Source organism: Cnephaeus nilssonii (genome assembly GCF_951640355.1).
Source record: "Cnephaeus nilssonii genome assembly, chromosome: 24".
Lineage (NCBI taxonomy): Eukaryota > Metazoa > Chordata > Mammalia > Chiroptera > Vespertilionidae > Cnephaeus > Cnephaeus nilssonii.
The window spans coordinates 15,809,855-15,831,551 of record NC_137095.1 but is presented as its reverse complement, the minus strand read 5'-3'; the positions used below and the strand labels follow the sequence as shown (position 1 = coordinate 15,831,551).

The window sequence follows — 21,697 nt, the reverse complement described above, 5'->3', positions numbered from 1 at the left end:
CCATATGAACAACTGTAAACATCCTTCTGTCCAACCCTGTATTCAGAAATCAGTTGCACTTTTGCACACCAATAATGAACTACCAGAAAGTGAAACTAAGACAATAATCCCATTTACAACTGCATCAACAAAACGCACCGAAATACCTGGGAATAAATTCAACTAAGGAGGTAAAAAGACCTGTACTCAGGAAATTATAAGACAATAAAGAAAGGAAAAAAAAATGGAAGAAGATGCTAATAAATGGAAATATATACCATGCTCATGGACTGAAAGAGTTTACATTATTAAAATGTCCACAGTACCCAAACCAATCTAAAAATTAAATGCAACCCTATCAAAATACCAGACATTTTTCACAGAAGTAGAACGAATAATCCAAAACTTTGTATGAAAATTCAAAAGACCTGGAATCGCAAAAGCTACTTATCACATATCAGGGAACTCGGAAAAGACAAGTGGATTTCTCAGCAGAAATCTTGCAGGCCCGAAGAAAAAGGCAAAAATACCGAAATGAAAAAACACCTTGCCTCCCCATAAGAAAAGAAAATTAATTATACAATCTCATTTACAACAGCAACAAAAGGAACAAAATACATAGGGACAAACCTAACCAAGGAAGTAAAAGACCTGTACACAGAGAATTGTAAAACTCTGATGACAGCCCTGACCGGTTTGGCTCAGTGGATAGAGCGTCGGCCTGCGGACTCAAGAGTCCCAGGTTCGATTCCGGTCAAGGGCGTGTACCTTGGTTGTGGGCACATCACCAGTAGGGAGTGTGCAGGAGGCAGCTGATCAATGTTTCTCTCTTTCCCTCTCCCTTCCTCTCTTTAAAATGATCAATAAAATATATTAAAACAAAACAAAACAAAAAAGCACACATTGATGACAGAAATGGAAGGTGACACAATTATATGAAAATGTGTTTTATGCTAATGAGTTGACAGAATTAATATTGCTAAAATGTCCAGATGACCCAAACAGATCTCCAGATTCCATGAATCTCTATCAAAATTCCAATGACATTTTTCACCGAAGTAGAAAACAAACAAATAAACAAAAAAAACCCAAAAACACACACACAAATAAACCCCCCAAAAGTCAAAGAAATATTGAGGAACCATATTAAAGCTGGAGGCCTCACACTTCCTGACCTCAAACTATATTACAAAGTTATAGTAATCAAAACAGTACATTCTGCCCTGGCCAGTTTGACTCAGTGGTTGAAGCGCTGCCCAAGGATTGAAGTATCTTGGGTTCGATTCCTGGTCAAGGACAGGTTCCCCAGCACTGGTAGGGGTCGATTTTTTTTATCTCTCTTCCTCCTCCTCCCTCCCTTCCACTCTCTCTAAAAATCAATGGAAAAAAATATCCTGTGATGAGGATTAAAAAAATAACAACAAAAACAGTATCCTGCTACCATCAAACACACAGCGCCTAGAAATAAACCCTCGAGTACATACTGGCCTAGGACAGGAGACCCACCATAAACTGCCTTTTCATGAAAAGGTTTTCATTTCAGACCATCCTTTGTCTCTGAGTTCTCAAGGCCACCACCCAGGCCTTCCCAAAGTTAGGCAGGTCAGCATGTGCTCCCTTTTCGTCCACAGTACAAAACAGGAAAAAGTCTCCTCGATAAATAGTGCTGGGGCCCGGCTGGCATGGCTCAGTGGCTGAGGGTCAACCTATGAACCAGGAGGTCCCGGTTCGATTTCCGTGCAACCATCAGGGCATATACGGGGGTTGCCGGCTCCATCTGGGGTGTGCAGGAGGCAGCGGATCCAAGGGTCTCTCTCATCATTGATGTTTCTATCTCTCCCTCTTCCTTCCTCTCTCTCTTTTTTTAAATATATTTTTTATTGATTTCAGAGAGGAAGGAAGAGGGAGAGATAGAAAGAAACATCAATGATAAGAGAGAATCATTGATTGGCTGCCTCCTCCCACTGGGGATGTGCCCGAAACCAAGGTACACACCCTTGACCGGAATCGAACCTGGGACCCTTCAGTTGGAAGGCCAATGCTCTATCCACTGAGCCAAACCGGTTAGGGCTCTTCCTTCCTCTCTTAAATCAATAATAAAAATATATTTAAAAATAAATAAACAGTGCCGGGGAAACTGGATACCCATGTGCAAAAAACAAACAAACAAAAAACAACAACAAAAAATCACCAAAAAAACAACACACCAATGAAATTAGACCCACGTTACACCCTACACACACACACACACACACACACCAACTCAAAATAAAACAAAGACTTAAATGTAAGACCTGAAACTGTCCACACTGGGTAAAGCACCTTAACGTTGGTCTTGGAAACGAGAGAGAGAGAGAGAGAGAGAGAGAGAGAGAGAGAGAGAGAATGAATGAGAATGACATCCAAAGCGAAGGCTTTAAGAAAAGCAAAAATAACCGCTCCCTTCCCCGGAGCATTATCCCAATCCGTTGAGATTTTGCTTCCCTGCAATTGTCGTCATTTTGGCTCAAATAAACTCACAAAAAATTTCTTTACAAAAAGAAGAAGAAGAAGAAAGGCAAAAATAAACGAGGGGGACCACAGCAAAGGATAAAGCTGTCTAGGCAGCCGTGAACACAGACGAAGGGCGTGAGGGCACAGAGAAGGCCGGGAACCGGAGCGCCCTCCGGGGAGGAGGCCCAGGCGAAGGTCGTTGTTCCAATGCGCCCGGAACCCGGAGAGCAGGGAGCCGGCGCTCCCTCCAGGTTCCCGGCCCCCTGCGCACCCCCACCCCCACCCCCACCCCTCCTACCCGGGCAGGGCCCTACACTCGTCCCCCGCACAAACAGGAGCGCCGAGCCCACCGCCTCGGACCTGGCGCAGGTGCAAGCATTTCAGGGCGCATGGCTCCCACCTGGCTGCGCGCACGAGGGCCTGCGCTCCCGAAGGAAGGCGCCGTCAGAGGAACACAGCGCTACCCACCTGCAGGGCCGCCCGGTGCAGGGAAAGCGTGCCGTCGGGGGACCCGGCCGTGTCCACGCGCCTGGCTGCCCTCACGTGGGGAAAACGGGGAGCTCCCACCCAAGGCTGCAGAGCGCAGAACAACCAGAGGGCCGTGCGCGTCAGGCTGGCCCAGCCCAGGAAAGGGCGGGGCCAGTAGGGGTGGAGATGCAGGCACGCGGTGGCCCCGCCCACCGGGCACATTTGCACCAATAGGGATGCTCAGGGGTGCCCCTCCCAGGGGCGTGGCTGAGCGTGCAAGGAAGGGTATTGGCCGCTGAACTAGCCAAGCGCCCAGGAGACCCACAAACGCGAGTTGGAAGAGATATGTGCACCCGTGTGCATTGCGGGTGTTATTGACAAGGGCAGAGCTATGGAAGGAGGCATGAGTGGGTGAAGCTGTGGCACCTACAGCAACGGAATATTGCGACACGCCTACCTCCCCTCCCAAGGATGGCACCAGACCTGGTTCATCAGCCTAAATGTTTGTCATCAAATGTCCTCACGACCCAGGCCATGACCGTTCCCTTAGATATCCATGTGGGCCTCAAACCCGTGTTCGAATGAGGATCGGAGTTTTGGCAGGTTCGGTCAAGTTAGTCTGGGCAGCCCTGCCGGGGTGGCTCAGTGGTTGAGCATCAACCTATGAACCAGGAGGTCACCGTTTGATTCCGGGTCAGGGCACAGGCCCAGGTTGTGGGCTCCATCCCTAGTAGGGGGCGTGCAGGAGGCAGCCGATCCGTAATTCTCTCTCATCATTGATGTTCCTATCTCTCTCTCTCCCTTCTCTCTCTAAAAATCAATGTCTATGCATTCATGTCTACGTATTTAGGGCATATTTGTATGAATTTTGGTTTAATTGTGTACTGGGGAGTACATTTGTTCATGGGGACTAGGAGTATTCTAGGGATGGCCAGGATCCTTGCATATTCCTTGTCGAAACATGATTCATGAATATAACACATGGAAATAACCTGAAATCAGCCCAACTGGCATGGCTCAGTGGTTCAGCGATGACCCATGAACCCAGAGGTCAGGGCTGAATTCCGGGTCAGGGCACATGCCTGGGTTGCAGGCTCGATCCCCAGTAAGGGGGGGGGGGGGGGGCGTGCAGGAGGCAGCCCATGGATGATTCTCTCTCATCACTGATTTTTATCTCTCCCTCCCTCTCCCTTCCTCTCTGAAATAAAAAATAGGCCAAAAATTAAAAATAAGCCAGCAGGCTTACGTACTTCTTGAAATCAGACTGATAGTTTCCAAAGACCTGAGTGAGATTATTGCATTTAATCTTTTAAAAAACATATATTTTACTGATTTTTTACAGAGAGGAAGGGAGAGGGACAGAGAGCTAGAAACATCGATGAGAGAGAAACATCGATTCAGCTGCCCCCTGCACACTCCCTACTGGGGATGTGCCTGCAACCAAGGTACATGCCCTTGACCGGAATCGAACCTGGGACCCCTCAGTCCACAGGCCGAGTTCTATCCACTGAGCCAAACCGGTTAGGGCTGCATTTAATCTTTAAAGTGAATCGGGGGCAGAATTAACACCTATTATGTAATTGCATATGCCAATCTGAATATGTATGCTATATTCCCTCGTGTGCAAGGCATGTGAACTTCCTTTCAATCATGCTTTCCAGTGCGCCGTGATCTTTTCCTCCATAACTGCTATTTCTGATGTTCCTGGAAATGTTATATTTCTACGTGGTCACTTTTCATGTGTTATTTCACATAGACCAACGTTTCATGGTACTTATTTGCTGATGAATATGGTAACTCTGCTAAATTCGCTTCCTTAATATAATTGTGTGCGGATTATTTGGGGTTCTCTAGGTAGATAGCTCTACATATAAAACATACTAACACACACACACATAGGCACTATTTTGGTGTTTGTAAATAATAAACTGTATGTCTTTTCATTGATGATCCTTATCCACTGTCTATTCCTTTTCTATGAATTATTGCGTTAGGACAACCCAGAATAGTGCTGATCAGAAATGGTGGACAGAAATTTTCTGTTTTGCTCCCTATCTCAGTAGGAAAACTTTCAATATCTCCAATATCAGTGACTTTGCAATTGATTGCTTCTGTAAATTAACTTCTATCTCTTTTTTTAATGCTCAATTACTAGTTTCCATGAAATTAAGGAGAAAATGGTTTTGTATTTTCTTGAATGCTTTTATTTTTGAGATGATCACCTAAAAGTTTCCCCTCACTTATGTTACTGTAATGAATTACATTGATTGGTTTTTAAATTCCTTTTAAAAAGAGACTTATTTCAACCTAGCTGGTTTGGCTTAAGTCTGACTAAAGGGTCCTGGGTTGGACTCCGGTCAAGGGCACATGCCTGGGTTGCTGGCTCGATCCCCAGTAGGGGGCGTGCAGGAGGCAGCCGATCGATGATTCTCTCTCATCATTGATGTTTCTCTCTCTCTCCCTCCTTCTCCCTTCCTCTCTGAAATCAATAAAAAAAATGTATTTAAAAGATAAATAAAAATAGACGCTATTTCATAATAGATTTAGATTTATAAAAAAAGGTGAAGATGGAATAGAGGGTTCCCAAACATCTACACCCCATTTCACTTAACGTTAACATCTTCTATTAGTATGGATCATTGGCCACACAATTAATGCATGTGGATACGCTGTTATTAACTAAAGCTTACGATTTGAGATCTCCCTGGTTTTTACTGAATGTCCTGCTGCCATTCCAGGATCCCACCGAGGTGCCACCCTACAGTTAACTGGCATGCCTAGTGAGGCTGTTCTCGCTTGTGACACTTCGTCAGATTTGTCTTGTTTTTGACGGTCCTCTGGTTTTGAGGACAATCGCTCCTGTGTTGTGTAGGCTGTCAAGTGGGATTTGTCTAAATATTTCCTTATGTTTAAATTTCTTTATAGATACATGTTTATTGATTTCAGAGAGGAAGGGACTGGGAGGGAGAGAGAGAGAGAAACATCAGTGATGAGAGAGAATCACTGATCGGCTGCCTCCTGTACGCCCCACACTGGGGATCGAGCCTGCAACCCAGGCATGTGCCCTGACCAGGGATGGAACCCTGACCTCCTGGTACATAGGTCGACGCTCACCCACTGAGCCACGCTGGCTAGGCTATTTCTTCAGGTTTTTTGTTTTATATTTGTGTGGATTTGTGAATATGGATTATGTACTTTAGGTTAGAATCCAGTGCCAAGCTACGTATTTTGTTCACATCGTGCCAGCTTTAACCATTGGAAGGTCTTAGGGTTGTGTTCCTGTGTAACTTTTGGCACACTTCTGTGTGCGTGTGCGTGTGCACGTACATGTGTGTGTGTGTGTGTGTGTAGCTCTTGCTTACTTTCTGGCGCTACAAAATACCCCCGTCGTCCTTTCCATGTTCTGCCCATTCCTAGAAGCCACCCTGTCTGTCACCGGAAAGCGGTATTGGGAACCACGACACGGCTTCTAGTAGCTGTTATCGCTGGAACGTCTTTGTGTCCAGGCTGGGTCAGCTGCAGGGCAGGACCTACAGACACGACCAGTCGCTGTGTATATATATTCACATATCTACACCTGCTTATGTGTAAATGCATGCCCACATGGATGTTAAACATGAGAGCCCGCCCGGCGGGGCTCAGCGGGTGAGCATCGACCAATGAACCAGGAGGTCACGGTTCGATTCTCGGTCAGGGCACATGCCTGGGTTGCGGGCTCGATCGCCAGTGTGGGACGTGCAGAAGACAGGTAGAAATGAGCATTACTACTAAAAATAAAATCAATGTGGAAACTACCCCCGCCCCAATGGTTACAGGAGGCAGCCCATCAGTGATTCTCTTGCATCACTGATGTTTCTATCCCTCTCTCCTCCTCCCTCCCGCTCTCTGAAATGGATGAGCACAGACTGTAAAAACACGTGTGGATGGTGACGCCCCCTCAGCGTGCTGTCAAGTTCAACGTCACAGGTACACCATTACAGTGTCACACAAAAGAGATGCACCGGGCTTTACCTGCTGTCCTCACCCTCCCGCTACAGACACTGGTGTTGTGATTGTTTCTTTAGTTGTGTACTTTCCAGAATGTCACATAAACGGGGGGCGGGGGGAGGGGGAGAGACACTCCGTGCCTCCTTTTCGGACCGGCTCCTTTTCCGGTGAGCAAAATGCATTTAAAATTCACCGTGTCTCTTTCTCTACGTGGATATATCACAGTGTGTGGGGATTCCCCGCCCCACCCCCCCTCCATCAATTCATTTCTGTAAGGTATCTTGGGTTTCTCTCTGTTTCTGGGAATTATGAATAAAGCTGTTCTAAGTGTTCATGTGCTGGTGTTGGCATGGACGTGAGTTGTGAACAAATGTGGGTCGTGCCGAGGAGCACAGCAGCTGGGTACACTTTCCTTGCTCGCCATTAATGATCGTTTGTCGCCTGGGTCTTTCTTCCCCAACTACGGGCACTGCCAGGGCGTTGGCTTGTAGCCGTTCTCCTAGGAGCGTAGGGCGCCTGTGTGTTTAATGCTCATCACCCCAATGGAAGCATCGTCCCATCTGGTTATCTGTCACCTGTGTGTTCAGGGGAACATTCAGATCTTAGGCCCACGTTTAACGGGTGCCGAGTTGTAAGCGCTCTTTGTACACGCGGAGAGAAGACCTTTATCAGATAAGCCTCGACAGTGTCTGCTCCCAACCCGTGTTGTGTTTCATCAACCATTTTAATGACGTCTACCGTTTCCTCTTCTCTTTGTGTTTGTGCCTTTGGCATGGTATCTAAAACGTGTTAACAAAGCCTGAGGTCACTTAGATCTCCTCCTCTGTCATTTTGCATTTCACGTGAGGTTCTGAGGTCGACTGCGGGTTAACTTTTGTAATTAACTTCCAATCTCTCATGAACACGGGTAAGGTCTGGGGCTAGGCCCCCTTCTTGCCGGAGGACATCCTCCTGTTCTGGCATTATTTCCCGAAAAGACTGTATGGACTGGATTTCCTTGGTGCTCCTGTGTGCCTGCTTCTGATTTCTGTTCCCAACTACTGGTCTATGTTGTCTACTCACGTGCCAATGCCATGCTATCTTGATGACGGTATGTTTACAGTAAAAGTTCTGAAATAAGGTAGGGGTGAACCCTCCAAATTGGTTCTTCAGTATTGTGGTGACGCTCTTGTCTTTCCATAAAACCTTAAGAGTTAATTTGTTGATGTCTGTCAAAGGACCTGTTGGGATTCTCAATGAGATGTCACTGAATCTACAGATTTAATTCAATCTGAGTTGGGAAGAAGTGACCTCTAAACAATATTGAATCTTCCAATCCACCATGAACACCAAGTTATTTGCGTCTTGTCCATTATTGAAATCTACTTTGACTTCTCTCATCAGTTTTGCATTTTCTGCATTTCTTACTTCAGTATATAAATATGTATTTATATGCTATTTATATACACATGCACATTTTCTTTGACGTACATGGTTTTTTAAAATTTATTTCGAATTTGCATCCTATATCCTTGTTCTATGCATTTAGATGTTTTTGTTTTGTTTTGTAGATTCTTCGGAATTTTCTACATAGACAGCCTTGTCTTCTCTGGATCAAGACAATTTTATTTCCCCATTTTCTTTAATATGTTTTTACTGATTTCAGGGAAAGGGAAAGAGAAACAGAAACATCCATGATGAGAGAGAATCACCAATCGGCTGCCTCCTGCACACGCACTGCCTGGGCATGGGCCCTAGCTCTCTCCCTCTCCTTTCCTCTCTGAAATCAATAAAAATATATTCTTTAAAAAGAAAATGTTTGGAGTCTCTCTGGAAAACAGATCAGCAACAATGTTCTGGGTAAACCCAAGACACATTCCATTAAGATCTGATTCAGTCAAGGATGAGTGATATTTCTACAACTGGTTTGAGTGTCCTGGAAATACCAGTCAGGGAAATTAATAAGCATAACTCAAATCAAAGGGGACCAACAAAACTACCAATATTTGCAAAGGAATTAGTATGTACTTTGAAAAAAAAAATCTGAAAAGCCACAAGAAAGAGAAAGGAGATTACGTACCCACCCCCAAAACAAAACCTTCAGATACCAAAATATATATAAATATATATAGATCAAGAAAGAAAATAAGCGGAAAGAAACACCCCCATTCCAAACTGAACATCCATCCGAAACTGTAATTAAAAGGATAGAAGAGAAAGACGTACCTTGTCCTCGAATAGGAAAACATACATGATTAAGAACCACTTTTTCCCACAAATTAATTTATTACAGTTGAGGAAATTGCAGTCTAAACTGTAATTTCTTCCAACGAGAAGACACATGAGACAACCGGAGGCAGGAGAGGAGACACACAGATCACAGAACAGAAATGGAGCCGAGTCACCGATGGCGATACAGCGCCAGTGCAGATGGCGTCACAGACAGGTGGGCAATGATCGGCAAATAACCGCAAGTCGTGGCAAGTCACTTGGCAACATCACGATTTCAAATTAAAAAAAAAAATTTTTTTCCCCTCATGATTGAAGGATTGGAATTGTAAAGAAAACAGAAAAGAATTAGAAGTTAACATAGGTGACGAGTTTCATGGAATCCGTGCAAACAGCTTTCCGAAATGACGCGAGACTCGGAAGCCACACAAGCGAACACGGCTGTAGGCGGACACAGAACAGTTGGACACAGTCTCACAGCACAAACGAGGTTCGAGAGGGCGTGAGGACTGTCTGTAATGCTTGACAGCCGGAAGCTTCCTGGCCCGATCACAAAGGAGCGCTTCGAAATAAGGAACGGATGGAAGCCTCCCAGCACCGCCCGCCACCACAGTTAGACAGAGAGAGAAAACGAGAAGACGCAGATGGCTGATCGGCGTGTGAGAAAATGAGCGAACCCAAACACAAAAGACGTACAACTGAAGACAATAGTTTGGGCTCTCGCACTGGCAAAGGTTTCCGTATGCATGAAGCCCACGACCTGGGAGGCCGGGGAACGCTGGCAATCTCATTGGTTGCCACTGGAGTGAGAACAGTTGGTCCCATGTTATTAAGGAAATCTTGTGATAATCTTCAAAACTGAGAATGTGCAGGTTCTGAACCCCAGTGTATCCGCGGCTGAGTAATGGATGATGATATACTGGGGACAGATGCAAAATTACTGCTCTAGAGGGAGGTCCGTTGCACAGAAATGTGGTGCTAACCTCAGTGTCTAAGAGAACATGGGATTACATCCAATCTACAAAGCAGTCATCCCATAAATGACACAGGTGTCCATTACTGAAGTAGAAAAAGGGTGTTGAAGACTGTTCAAGGAGAGACTGTGTGTGGGAGAATTGTACAATATGGTCCCACGTAGAGAACCCCCTCCCAAAACAGCTTGCGTGTTCATGTACATGTGCGTGTGCGTGTATGTGCAAAACTCCCTTAACAGAGATACAATTAGGGCCCGGCTCATGTGGCTCAGTGGTTGAGCATCAACCTATGAACCAAAAGGTTCTGGTTCGATTCCCTGTCAGGTCACATGCCTGGGTTGAGGACTCAATCCCCAGGAGGGGGCATGCAGGAGGCTGCCGATCAATGATTCTCTCTCATCATGGATGTTTCTATCTCTCACTCTTTCCCTTCCTCTCTGAAATCAATAAAAATATTTTTTTTAAAAAAGAGAGAATTAGGAGAGAGGAGTGCACTTAATAATTTAGATCTGCTTTGAAATTTTGAGGGGGGAATCATGCAGCATTTCTTTGTCCTGTACCCTATTTTTAAAAAATGTACCTCCCCCACCGGCCAATGAAAATTGTCAATTGGTACCTATGAGAGCACTGAGGCATCCCATCACTTTGAGTGTCTGTGCAGATACCATTTCCTCTTGGGACCGAGTGAGGTGGCAGCCAGGGAAGTCACCATGCCCAAAGTAAAGTCTCAGCGATGACAGCCCAACACACCATTGCTCAGCAAAGCATGTCTTATCTGCAGGAGGGGTCCGCGGCGACACGGGACAGCGGGGAGGCTCCGTGCAGAAGGACGACTGCGGTGTCGCGTGGCCGACGCTGGCGGTGAGGCGACGTCAGCACCCAGAGAAGCAAATCCACCTGCAGGGACACAGAACGGACATTGGCGAAGGGGAGGGACACACTTTCTAAGGTCAGGAGTCTGAGGACATCCTTACACGCCTGCCTTCTGCGTGTTCTGGGGGAACGTACCCCGGCACACAGGGAAAGCCACAATATCTGGGTCCATGCTGTGGCCAGAAAAATGCCTTTAAAAACCCCTAAGGTCAGCCTGGCGGTGTGGCTCAGTGGTAGAGCGTTGACCCAGGAGGCAAGAGGTCCCCGGCTCAATTCCCAGTCAGGGCACGTGCCTGAGTCATGGGCTTGATCCCCAGGAAAGGGTGTGCAGGAGGCAGCCGATCAATGTTTTAAAATATGTATACCTTGATTTTTTTTTAAAGGATCTCATTTATTTTTTAAAATATATTTTTATTGACTTCTGAGAGGAAGGGAGAGGGAGACAGAAACATCAATGATGAGAAAGAATCATCGATCGGCAGCCTCCCGCACGCCCCCTACTGGGAATCGAGCCCATAACCCAGGTGTGTGCCCTGACTGGGAATCCAACCCGGACCTCCTGGTTCACAGGTAAATGCTCAACCACTGAGCCATCCTGGCCAGAACAATATTTCAATCTTTTTTAACTTCATTCAGAGGCGTTTTATGACTTGGCATAGCTCTACCATAGAGAATGTTCTAGGTGTGTTTGAAAATAATTTGGGTTTTGCTGCTGCCGGGTGACCTAGATATCAGCTCACGTAGGTTGGTAAGATTCTCAAGTTTTCTATAACCCCACTGATTCGTTGTTTAACTGGTCTTCAATGATTGAGAAGAGGGTATTGAAGAGTCCAGTTTTTATCACTGATTTTCCCTCTTTATGCCTTCGATCCTGTCAGCTACTGCTTTCTGTAACTTCAGACGCTGGTGTAGGGTGATGATGTTATTTGTAATTGTTATATATCCCAAGAACCCCAAAACTCCAATCAGAAGGAATGTATGCACCCCCAGCTCACTGCGCGTTCTGTACAACCACCACGATGTGGAAGCAGCCCACATGCCTGTCACTACACGAGTGGATAAAAGAGAGGTGAGACCTTTACACATGGAGTACTACACAACTGTAAAAAAGAGAAAAAATCATACCTTTCTGCGACAGCTGGACAGGCCTGGAGAACATTACGCTAAGTAAAATAAGCTAACCAGAGAAAGGCAAGTAACACATGACCTCACGCGTATGTGGATTCTAATGAACTCAATGAACTAACAAACCAAGCAGAAACAGACTCATCCACACAGAGAACAGACCAACAGCTGTCAGAGGGGAGGGGCTTATGGAGTTGGGTAAAAAAAACCAAAAACGGTAAAGGAATTGAACAGCTAAAATCCCTCATAGACACAGACAACGGTATGGCCATTACCAGTGGCAAAGGGAGGTGGGGGGAGGTACAGGAGGATAAAGAGGAGATAAATGGTGATGGAAGGAGACCTGACTTTGGGTGGTGAACAAACCATACAAGAGACCAAGCATGTCAAACTCGCGGGCCACGGGCCGCATGCAGCCCACAATGAATATTTTTGCGGCCCAGCCAATAGAACAGCATGAAAGAAACGTTTAAATAAAAATTACGTAACTTAATCTTTACAATATCCTGTTATACATAATTATTAATAACGAACTACAACGTTCGCTAATGACTGATGACTATCATCGTGTTGCATTCATTTCCCTTACGCGCCTTACACGCAGGCGCACCATTTCTCTCCACTAATATTGGCAGCGGATATTTTAGCAGCTGATGGGCACAGCATTAGTCTTGGACTGACTTGTTTGGTGTGCGCAACAAGAAATATTTCACTTTCGGAGAACAAGAAAACTAGGTTTATTTGCATTATGCTTATTAACTTGTGCAGTTATTCGGTGTCTGGTAAGTTAATGGTCAAGAACAAATGTTACGTTTTATTAAAATGTTCTATTATTTTATGCGAACGACAACTCATATAATTCAGCCCTTTGTATGGAGCATGTCTCTATCGAAATAAACCTACGTTTCGATGAAAACTGAAGCTTTGGTTTTCTTGCGGCCACATACACTTTAAAACCTTGTTTATCTGGCCCAGGATAGCCTTTGAGTTGACATGCTTGCACTATACAGACGATGTATTATAGAACTGAATAGCTGAACCCTACATAATCTTATGAATCAGTGTTACCCCAATAAATGCAATGTAAAAGAAAACACAGATTGGTTTTGGCAAAGAAGTCTGTTTACCATCACGATATCCAGCACACACACAGGGCCTGGATTGCCTCGCTCCGAGGGCTCCATCCCATCAGCAAGACGCACAGGATTCCCAGAACATCCTCCCGGGCACGTGTTCGCTGGCAGCATCACCTGGGACGTGAGGAGAAATCACACCCATGGTTGAAATCCAGCCCAGGTTCTAAGGTAACAAGATCCATGTCAAACATTCTCCCACGGAAGCCTTGCAACTGTCCATCAGGTCCCACTTTCCCTGAGGAGTGACTGCGGGCTGGTGTGATACCACGAGTGTGAGAAGGGGGAGCTGTCCCTCACTCCTCCTAACCTGGGGCTCTGAACGTGCTGGACCTCAGTTTCCGATGAGAACGACGACGGTATGTGTTCTCACTCATTTTGTTCAGCTCCAAGGAATGATGGTTTGGTTTTTTTGGGGGGAATCATCATCGATCCCAGCACGTTCTAAACAACGGAGCAAGCGGACCTGTAGCTCATTGGGTGAGGCAATGCCCTCAATGTCCTCCGGGGCCTGCGGGACCCAGGTCCCCCACTGAGCAAGGAGCACTCAGTCCAGTGTTGGAGGGACACCCCGGGTGCCATTGGACACCCAAACAAGCCGCTTCCAGCACCTCCAAAACCCAAAAGCTAATGGCCGAGCGAGGAGCAGAGCATCGCTTACCTTCCCGAGAGATCCAGGCACATCGCTGATTCAGGGCCACACTTCGACCCCCGGGAACTCAGGTCATCCAGGCAGACAATAGTCTTCTCTTCTTGGCCGAAGCAGAACCTGGCGCCGCGGCTCCACCTGAGAAGTGGACACAAAGCACAGGTGCGTTTGAGTCATGTGCCAGGTCCTCAGGTAACTTCCCTGTCCTCTTCCCTCTCATAAGCCTGGCATCTGATTTTCCCTTCTCCTGTCCCTGAGGAATGAGTGAGGGCAGGTGTGACATTGTGTGTGCTGGTTTGTTGCATATATGGATGCCTGTGAAAAATGAAGCCCTGTGGGCAGGCTGGTGAGGCTCAGGGTTGGAGCGTTGACCAATGAACCATGAGGTCATGGTTTCATTCTTAGTCAGTGCAAGCTCCTTTCCCAGTAGGGGAAGTGCAGGAGGTAACCAATCAGTGATTCTCTCATCATTGATGTTTCTCTCCCTCTCCCTCCCCTTCCTCTCTAAAAGCAATAAAATTATTTTTGAAAAACTGGCAACCAACACAAAGAAAATTCCCTTGGATGTTAAAAAACTGGGAGGTGCCTGCTTGCTTGTAAGAAGGGAAAGCTGTCCCTCACTCCTGTCCCTGGGATACGGAACGTGCTGGACCTCAGTTACCGCTGAGAACGACGACGGGTGTAGTTCTCACTCATTTTGTTCAGCTTTTCCAAGGAATGTTGGTTTGGCTTTTTTTTTTAGGGAGTCATCATCGATCCCAGCACGTTGTGGACACAGAGCCCTGGTTCAAACACATGGTGGCCAATTGGCTGACCTTGGGGCACAGGAAGGCTTACCTTCTCGAGCGCCACAGGTGCATGATGCAGACCCGGGGCAACACTCTTCCAGGACCCGTCCACGTCCGACCGCCAGGTGGAGAGCAACGTGGTTTCTTCTATGTGTACAACAGGCCTCTCATGACGACTCCACCTGGAGAGTGAAGAGAAACCACATGCACATTTGAGAAACTCATTCACGCTCTCAGGTCACAAGACACATGCCAACAGCTCCCCAGGTACAGCCTGCTCCTGTCTATCCGGTCCCTCCATCCCTTTGGGGTGACCACGGGCGTGTTTGACACATTGAGGTGGCCAGGTAGGCAGCTGGGCTTATGCGCTGGAGGTGCGTGCATGAGTGTGACAAGGGAAGCTGTCCCTCACTAGTCCTGGTCCTGGGGCTCTGAACGTGCAGGACCTCAGTTTCCGATGAGAACGACGACGGTATGTGTTCTCACTCATTTTGTTCAGCTCCAAGGAATGTTGGTTTGGCTTTTTTGGGGGGAATCATCATCGATCCCAGCACGTTCTGAACAATGGAGCAAGCAGACTTGGGGCTCATAGGGTGTGGCAATGCCCTCAATGTCCTCCGGGGCGTGCGGGACCAGGTCCCCCACTGAGCAAGGAGCACTCAGTCCAGTGTTGGAGGGATACCCAGGGTGCCATTGGACACCCAAACAAGCCGCTTCCAGCAGCTCCAAAACCCAAAAGCTAATGGCCGAGCGAGGAGCAGAGCATCGCTTACCTTCACGAGGGATCCTGGCTCGGCTCCGACTCAGGGCCACAACTGGACTCGCAGGAACTCGAGCCATCCAGGCAAACAACAGTCTTCTCTTCTTGGCCGAAGCAGAACCTGGCGCCGCGGCTCCACCTGAGAAGTGGACACAAAGCACAGGTGCGTTTGAGTAATGTGCCCGGGTCCTCAGGTAACTTCCCTGTCCTCTCCTTCCCTCTCGGAGGCCTGGCATCTGATTGTCCCTGCTCCTGTCCCTGAGGCATGAGTGAGGGCAGGTGTGACATTCTGTGTGCAGGTGGGTTTCAAAAATGAATGTGTGTGTATGCCTCCCCATGTGAAAAATGAAGCCCTGTGGGCAGGCTGGTGTGGCTCAGGGGTTGAGTGTTGACCAATGAAGCAGGAGGTCATGGTTCCATTCTTAGTCAGGGCACATGCCCAGGCTGCGGGCTCCTTCCCCAGTAGGGAGAGTGCAGGAGGTAACCAATCAGGATTCTCTCATCATTGATGTTTCTCTCCCTCTCCCTCCCCTTCCTCTCTCAAATAAACAAGAGAAATATTTTTGAAAAACTGGCAACCAACACCAAGAAAATTCTCTCGGATGTTAACAAAGTAGGAGGTGCCTGCTCGCGTGTGATAAGGGAAGCTGTCCCTCACTCCTGTCCCTGGGATACGGAACGTGCTGGACCTCAGTTTCCGATGAGAACGACGATGGGTGTAGTTCTCACTCATTTTGTTCAGCTTTTCCAAGGAATGTTGGTTTGGCTTTTTTTTTAGGGAGTCATCATCGATCCCAGCACGTTGTGGACACAGAGCTTGGTTCAGACACATGGTGGCCAATTGGCTGACCTTGGGGCACAGGAAGGCTTACCTTCTCGAGCGCCCCGCGGGCATGAGGCAGACCCGGGGCAACACTCTTCCAGGACCCGTCCACGTCCGACCACCAGGTGGAGAGCAAGGTGGTCTCTTCTATGCGGACAACAGGCCTCTCATGACGACTCCACCTGGAGAGTGAAGAGAAACCACATGCACATTTGAGAAACTCATTCATGCTCTCAGGTCACAAGACACATGCCAACAGCTCCCCAGGTACAGCCTGCTCCTGTCGATCCAGTCCCTCCATCCCTTAGGGGTGACCACGGGCGTGTTTGACACATTGAGGTGGCCAGGTAGGCAGCTGGGCTTATGCCCTGGAGGTGCGTGCATGAGTGTGACAAGGGAAGCTGTCCCTCACTAGTCCTGGTCCTGGGGCTCTGAACGTGCAGGACCTCAGTTTCCGATGAGAACGACGACGGTATGTGTTCTCACTCATTTTGTTCAGCTCCAAGGAATGTTGGTTTGGCTTTTTTGGGGGGAATCATCATCGATCCCAGCACGTTCTAAACAACGGAGCAAGCGGACTTGGGGCTCATAGGGTGTGGCAATGCCCTCAGTGTCCTCCGGGGCGTGCGGGACCAGGTCCCCCAAGGAGCAAGGAGCACTCAGTCCAGTGTTGGAGGGACACCCCGGGTGCCATTGGACACCCAAACAAGCCGCTTCCAGCAGCTCCAAAACCCAAAAGCTAATGGCCGAGCGAGGAGCAGAGCATCGCTTACCTTCCCGAGGGATCCTGGCTCGGCGCCGACTCAGGGCCACAATTGGACTCGCAGGGACTCGAGCCATCCAGGCAAACAACAGTCTTCTCTTCTTGGCCGAAGCAGAACCTGGCGCCGCGGCTCCACCTGAGAAGTGGACACAAAGCACAGGTGCGTTTGAGTCGTGTGCCCGGGTCCTCAGGTAACTTCCCTGTCCTCTCCTTCCCTCTCGGAGGCCTGGAATCTGATTGTCCCTGCTCCTGTCCCTGAGGCATGAGTTAGGGCAGGTGTGACATTCTTTGTGCAGGTGGGTTTCAAAAATGAATGTGTGTGTATGCCTCCCCATGTGAAAAATGAAGCCCTGTGGGCAGGCTGGTGTGGCTCAGGGGTTGAGTGTTGACCAATGAAGCAGGAGGTCATGGTTCCATTCTTAGTCAGGGCACATGCCCAGGCTGCGGGCTCCTTCCCCAGTAGGGAGAGTGCAGGAGGTAACCAATCAGGATTCTCTCATCATTGATGTTTCTCTCCCTCTCCCTCCCCTTCCTCTCTCAAATAAACAAGAGAAATATTTCTGAAAAACTGGCAACCAACACCAAGAAAATTCTCTCGGATGTTAACAAAGTAGGAGGTGCCTGCTCGCGTGTGATAAGGGAAGCTGTCCCTCACTCCTGTCCCTGGGATACGGAACGTGCTGGACCTCAGTTTCCGATGAGAACGACGACGGGTGTAGTTCTCACTCATTTTGTTCAGCTTTTCCAAGGAATGTTGGTTTGGCTTTTTTTTTAGGGAGTCATCATCGATCCCAGCACGTTGTGGACACAGAGCTTGGTTCAGACACATGGTGGCCAATTGGCTGACCTTGGGGCACAGGAAGGCTTACCTTCTCGAGCGCCCCGCGGGCATGAGGCAGACCCGGGGCAACACACTTCCAGGACCCGTCCACGTCCGACCGCAAGGTGGAGAGCAAGGTGGTCTCTTCTATGCGGACAACAGGCCTCTCATGACGACTCCACCTGGAGAGTGAAGAGAAACCACATGCACATTTGAGAAACTCATTCACGCTCTCAGGTCACAAGACACATGCCAACAGCTCCCCAGGTACAGCCTGCTCCTGTCTATCCGGTCCCTCCATCCCTTAGGGGTGACCACGGGCGTGTGTGACACATTGAGGTGGCCAGGTAGGCAGCTGGGCTTATGCCCTGGAGGTGCGTGCATGAGTGTGACAAGGGAAGCTGTCCCTCACTAGTCCTGGTCCTGGGGCTCTGAACGTGCAGGACCTCAGTTTCCGATGAGAACGACGACGGTATGTGTTCTCACTCATTTTGTTCAGCTCCAAGGAATGTTGGTTTGGCTTTTTTGGGGGGAATCATCATCGATCCCAGCACGTTCTAAACAATGGAGCAAGCGGACTTGGGGCTCATAGGGTGTGGCAATGCCCTCAATGTCCTCCGGGCCGTGCGGGACCAGGTCCCCCACTGAGCAAGGAGCACTCAGTCCAGTGTTGGAGGGACACCCCGGGTGCCATTGGACACCCAAACAAGCCGCTTCCAGAAGCTCCAAAACCCAAAAGCTAATGGCCGAGCGAGGAGCAGAGCATCGCTTACCTTCCCGAGGGATCCTGGCTCGGCGCCGACTCAGGGCCACAACTGGACTCGCAGGGACTCGAGCCATCCAGGCAAACAACAGTCTTCTCTTCTTGGCCGAAGCAGAACCTGGCGCCGCGGCTCCACCTGAGAAGTGGACACAAAGCACAGGTGCGTTTGAGTCATGTGCCCGGGTCCTCAGGTAACTTCCCTGTCCTCTCCTTCCCTCTCGGAGGCCTGGCATCTGATTGTCCCTTCTACTGTCCCTGAGGCATGAGTTAGGGCAGGTGTGACATTCTTTGTGCAGGTGGGTTTCAAAAATGAATGTGTGTGTATGCCTCCCCATGTGAAAAATGAAGCCCTGTGGGCAGGCTGGTGAGGCTCAGGGGTTGAGTGTTGACCAATGAAGCAGGAGGTCATGGTTCCATTCTTAGTCAGGGCACATGCCCAGGCTGCGGGCTCCTTCCCCAGTAGGGGGAGTGCAGGAGGTAACCAATCAGTGATTCTCTCATCATTGATGTTTCTCTCCCTCTCCCTCCCCTTCCTCTCTCAAATAAACAAGAGAAATATTTTTGAAAAACTGGCAACAAACACCAAGAAAATTCTCTCGGATGTTAACAAAGTAGGAGGTGCCTGCTCGCGTGTGATAAGGGAAGCTGTCCCTCACTCCTGTCCCTGGGATAAGGAACGTGCTGGACCTCAGTTTCCGATGAGAACGACGACGGGTGTAGTTCTCACTCATTTTGTTCAGCTTTTCCAAGGAATGTTGGTTTGGCTTTTTTTTTAGGGAGTCATCATCGATCCCAGCACGTTGTGGACACAGAGCTTGGTTCAGACACATGGTGGCCAATTGGCTGACCTTGGGGCACAGGAAGGCTTACCTTCTCGAGCGCCCCGCGGGCATGAGGCAGACCCGGGGCAACACTCTTCCAGGACCCGTCCACGTCCGACCGCCAGGTGGAGAGCAAGATGGTCTCTTCTATGCGGACAACAGGCCTCTCATGACGACTCCACCTGGAGAGTGAAGAGAAACCACATGCACATTTGAGAAACTCATTCACGCTCTCAGGTCACAAGACACATGCCAACAGCTCCCCAGGTACAGCCTGCTCCTGTCTATCCAGTCTCTCCATCCCTTAGGGGTGACCACGGGCGTGTTTGACACATTGAGGTGGTCAGGTAGGCAGCTGGGCTTATGCCCTGGAGGCGCGTGCATGAGTGTGACAAGGGAAGCTGTCCCTCACTAGTCCTGGTCCTGGGGCTCTGAACGTGCAGGACCTCAGTTTCCGATGAGAACGACGACGGTATGTGTTCTCACTCATTTTGTTCAGCTCCAAGGAATGTTGGTTTGGCTTTTTTGGGGGGAATCATCATCGATCCCAGCACGTTCTAAACAACGGAGCAAGCGGACTTGGGGCTCATAAGGTGTGGCAATGCCCTCAATGTCCTCAGGGGCGTGCCGGGACCTGGTCCCCCACTGAGCAAGGAGCACTCAGTCCAGTGTTGGAGGGACACCCCGGGTGCCATTGGACACCCAAACAAGCCGCTTCCAGCAGCTCCAAAACCCAAAAGCTAATGGCCGAGCGAGGAGCAGAGCATCGCTTACCTTCCCGAGGGATCCTGGCTCGGCGCCGACTCAGGGCCACAATTGGACTCGCAGGGACTCGAGCCATCCAGGCAAACAACAGTCTTCTCTTCTTGGCCGAAGCAGAACCTGGCGCCGCGACTCCACCTGAGAAGTGGACACAAAGCACAGGTGCGTTTGAGTCATGTGCCCGGTTCCTCAGGTAACTTCCCTGTCCTCTCCTTCCCTCTCGTAGGCCTGGCATCTGATTGTCCCTGCTCCTGTCCCTGAGGCATGAGTTAGGGCAGGTGTGACATTCTTTGTGCAGGTGGGTTTCAAAAATGAATGTGTGTGTATGCCTCCCCATGTGAAAAATGAAGCCCTGTGGGCAGGCTGGTGAGGCTCAGGGGTTAAGTGTTGACCAATGAAGCAGGAGGTCATGGTTCCATTCTTAGTCAGGGCACATGCCCAGGCTGCGGGCTCCTTCCCCAGTAGGGGGAGTGCAGGAGGTAACCAATCTGTGATTCTCTCATCATTGATGTTTCTCTCCCTCTCCCTCCCCTTCCTCTCTCAAATAAACAAGAGAAATATTTTTGAAAAACTGGCAACAAACACCAAGAAAATTCTCTCGGATGTTAACAAAGTAGGAGGTGCCTGCTCGCGTGTGATAAGGGAAGCTGTCCCTCACTCCTGTCCCTGGGATAAGGAACGTGCTGGACCTCAGTTTCCGATGAGAACGACGACGGGTGTAGTTCTCACTCATTTTGTTCAGCTTTTCCAAGGAATGTTGGTTTGGCTTTTTTTTTAGGGAGTCATCATCGATCCCAGCACGTTGTGGACACAGAGCTTGGTTCAGACACATGGTGGCCAATTGGCTGACCTTGGGGCACAGGAAGGCTTACCTTCTCGAGCGCCCCGCGGGCATGAGGCAGACCCGGGGCAACACTCTTCCAGGACCCGTCCACGTCCGACCGCCAGGTGGAGAGCAAGATGGTCTCTTCTATGCGGACAACAGGCCTCTCATGACGACTCCACCTGGAGAGTGAAGAGAAACCACATGCACATTTGAGAAACTCATTCACGCTCTCAGGTCACAAGACACATGCCAACAGCTCCCCAGGTACAGCCTGCTCCTGTCTATCCAGTCTCTCCATCCCTTAGGGGTGACCACGGGCGTGTTTGACACATTGAGGTGGCCAGGTAGGCAGCTGGGCTTATGCCCTGGAGGTGCGTGCATGAGTGTGACAAGGGAAGCTGTCCCTCACTAGTCCTGGGGCTCTGAACGTGCAGGACCTCAGTTTCCGATGAGAACGACGACGGTATGTGTTCTCACTCATTTTGTTCAGCTCCAAGGAATGTTGGTTTGGCTTTTTTGGGGGGAATCATCATCGATCCCAGCACGTTCTAAACAATGGAGCAAGCGGACTTGGGGCTCATAGGGTGTGGCAATGCCCTCAATGTCCTCCGGGGCGTGCGGGACCAGGTCCCCCAAGGAGCAAGGAGCACTCAGTCCAGTGTTGGAGGGACACCCCGGGTGC

At 49.0% G+C, this 21,697-nt stretch overlaps 2 protein-coding genes across 5 annotated transcripts in view; both read right to left on the bottom strand.

Annotated features, from left to right (window-relative positions):
• The window catches only part of LOC307094840 (uncharacterized protein), a 30,775-nt gene extending 12,828 nt beyond the window's left edge, over window positions 1–17,947 (bottom strand). For 3 of the 4 annotated variants that reach the window (XM_079763923.1, XM_079763921.1, XM_079763922.1), the window contains exons 1-8: window positions 17,893–17,947; window positions 17,034–17,159; window positions 16,310–16,442; window positions 15,451–15,576; window positions 14,727–14,859; window positions 13,902–14,027; window positions 13,235–13,357; window positions 10,860–11,006 (exon numbers count right to left, since the gene is read on the bottom strand). In XM_079763923.1, coding sequence (XP_079620049.1) covers window positions 15,481–15,576; window positions 16,310–16,442; window positions 17,034–17,159; window positions 17,893–17,915 — 378 coding nt within the window. In that variant the 5' untranslated portion in view covers window positions 17,916–17,947 and the 3' untranslated portion in view covers window positions 10,860–11,006; window positions 13,235–13,357; window positions 13,902–14,027; window positions 14,727–14,859; window positions 15,451–15,480. Of the gene's footprint in view, window positions 1–10,725; window positions 11,007–13,234; window positions 13,358–13,901; window positions 14,028–14,726; window positions 14,860–15,450; window positions 15,577–16,309; window positions 16,443–17,033; window positions 17,160–17,892 lie in introns of all 4 variants that reach the window. The other variant, XM_079763920.1, reaches the window with a different exon arrangement.
• A 673-nt stretch (window positions 17,948–18,620) lies between these two features.
• On the bottom strand, window positions 18,621–21,196 carry LOC307095085 (uncharacterized protein). Its single transcript, XM_079764260.1, has 4 exons — window positions 21,062–21,196; window positions 20,202–20,327; window positions 19,477–19,609; window positions 18,621–18,742 (listed from the first exon to the last, which is right to left on the bottom strand). Exons 1-4 carry the CDS (start codon window positions 21,082–21,084, stop codon window positions 18,647–18,649), a joined length of 378 nt encoding a protein of 125 aa, XP_079620386.1. The 5' UTR covers window positions 21,085–21,196; the 3' UTR covers window positions 18,621–18,646.
• Window positions 21,197–21,697: the final 501 nt, after the last annotated feature.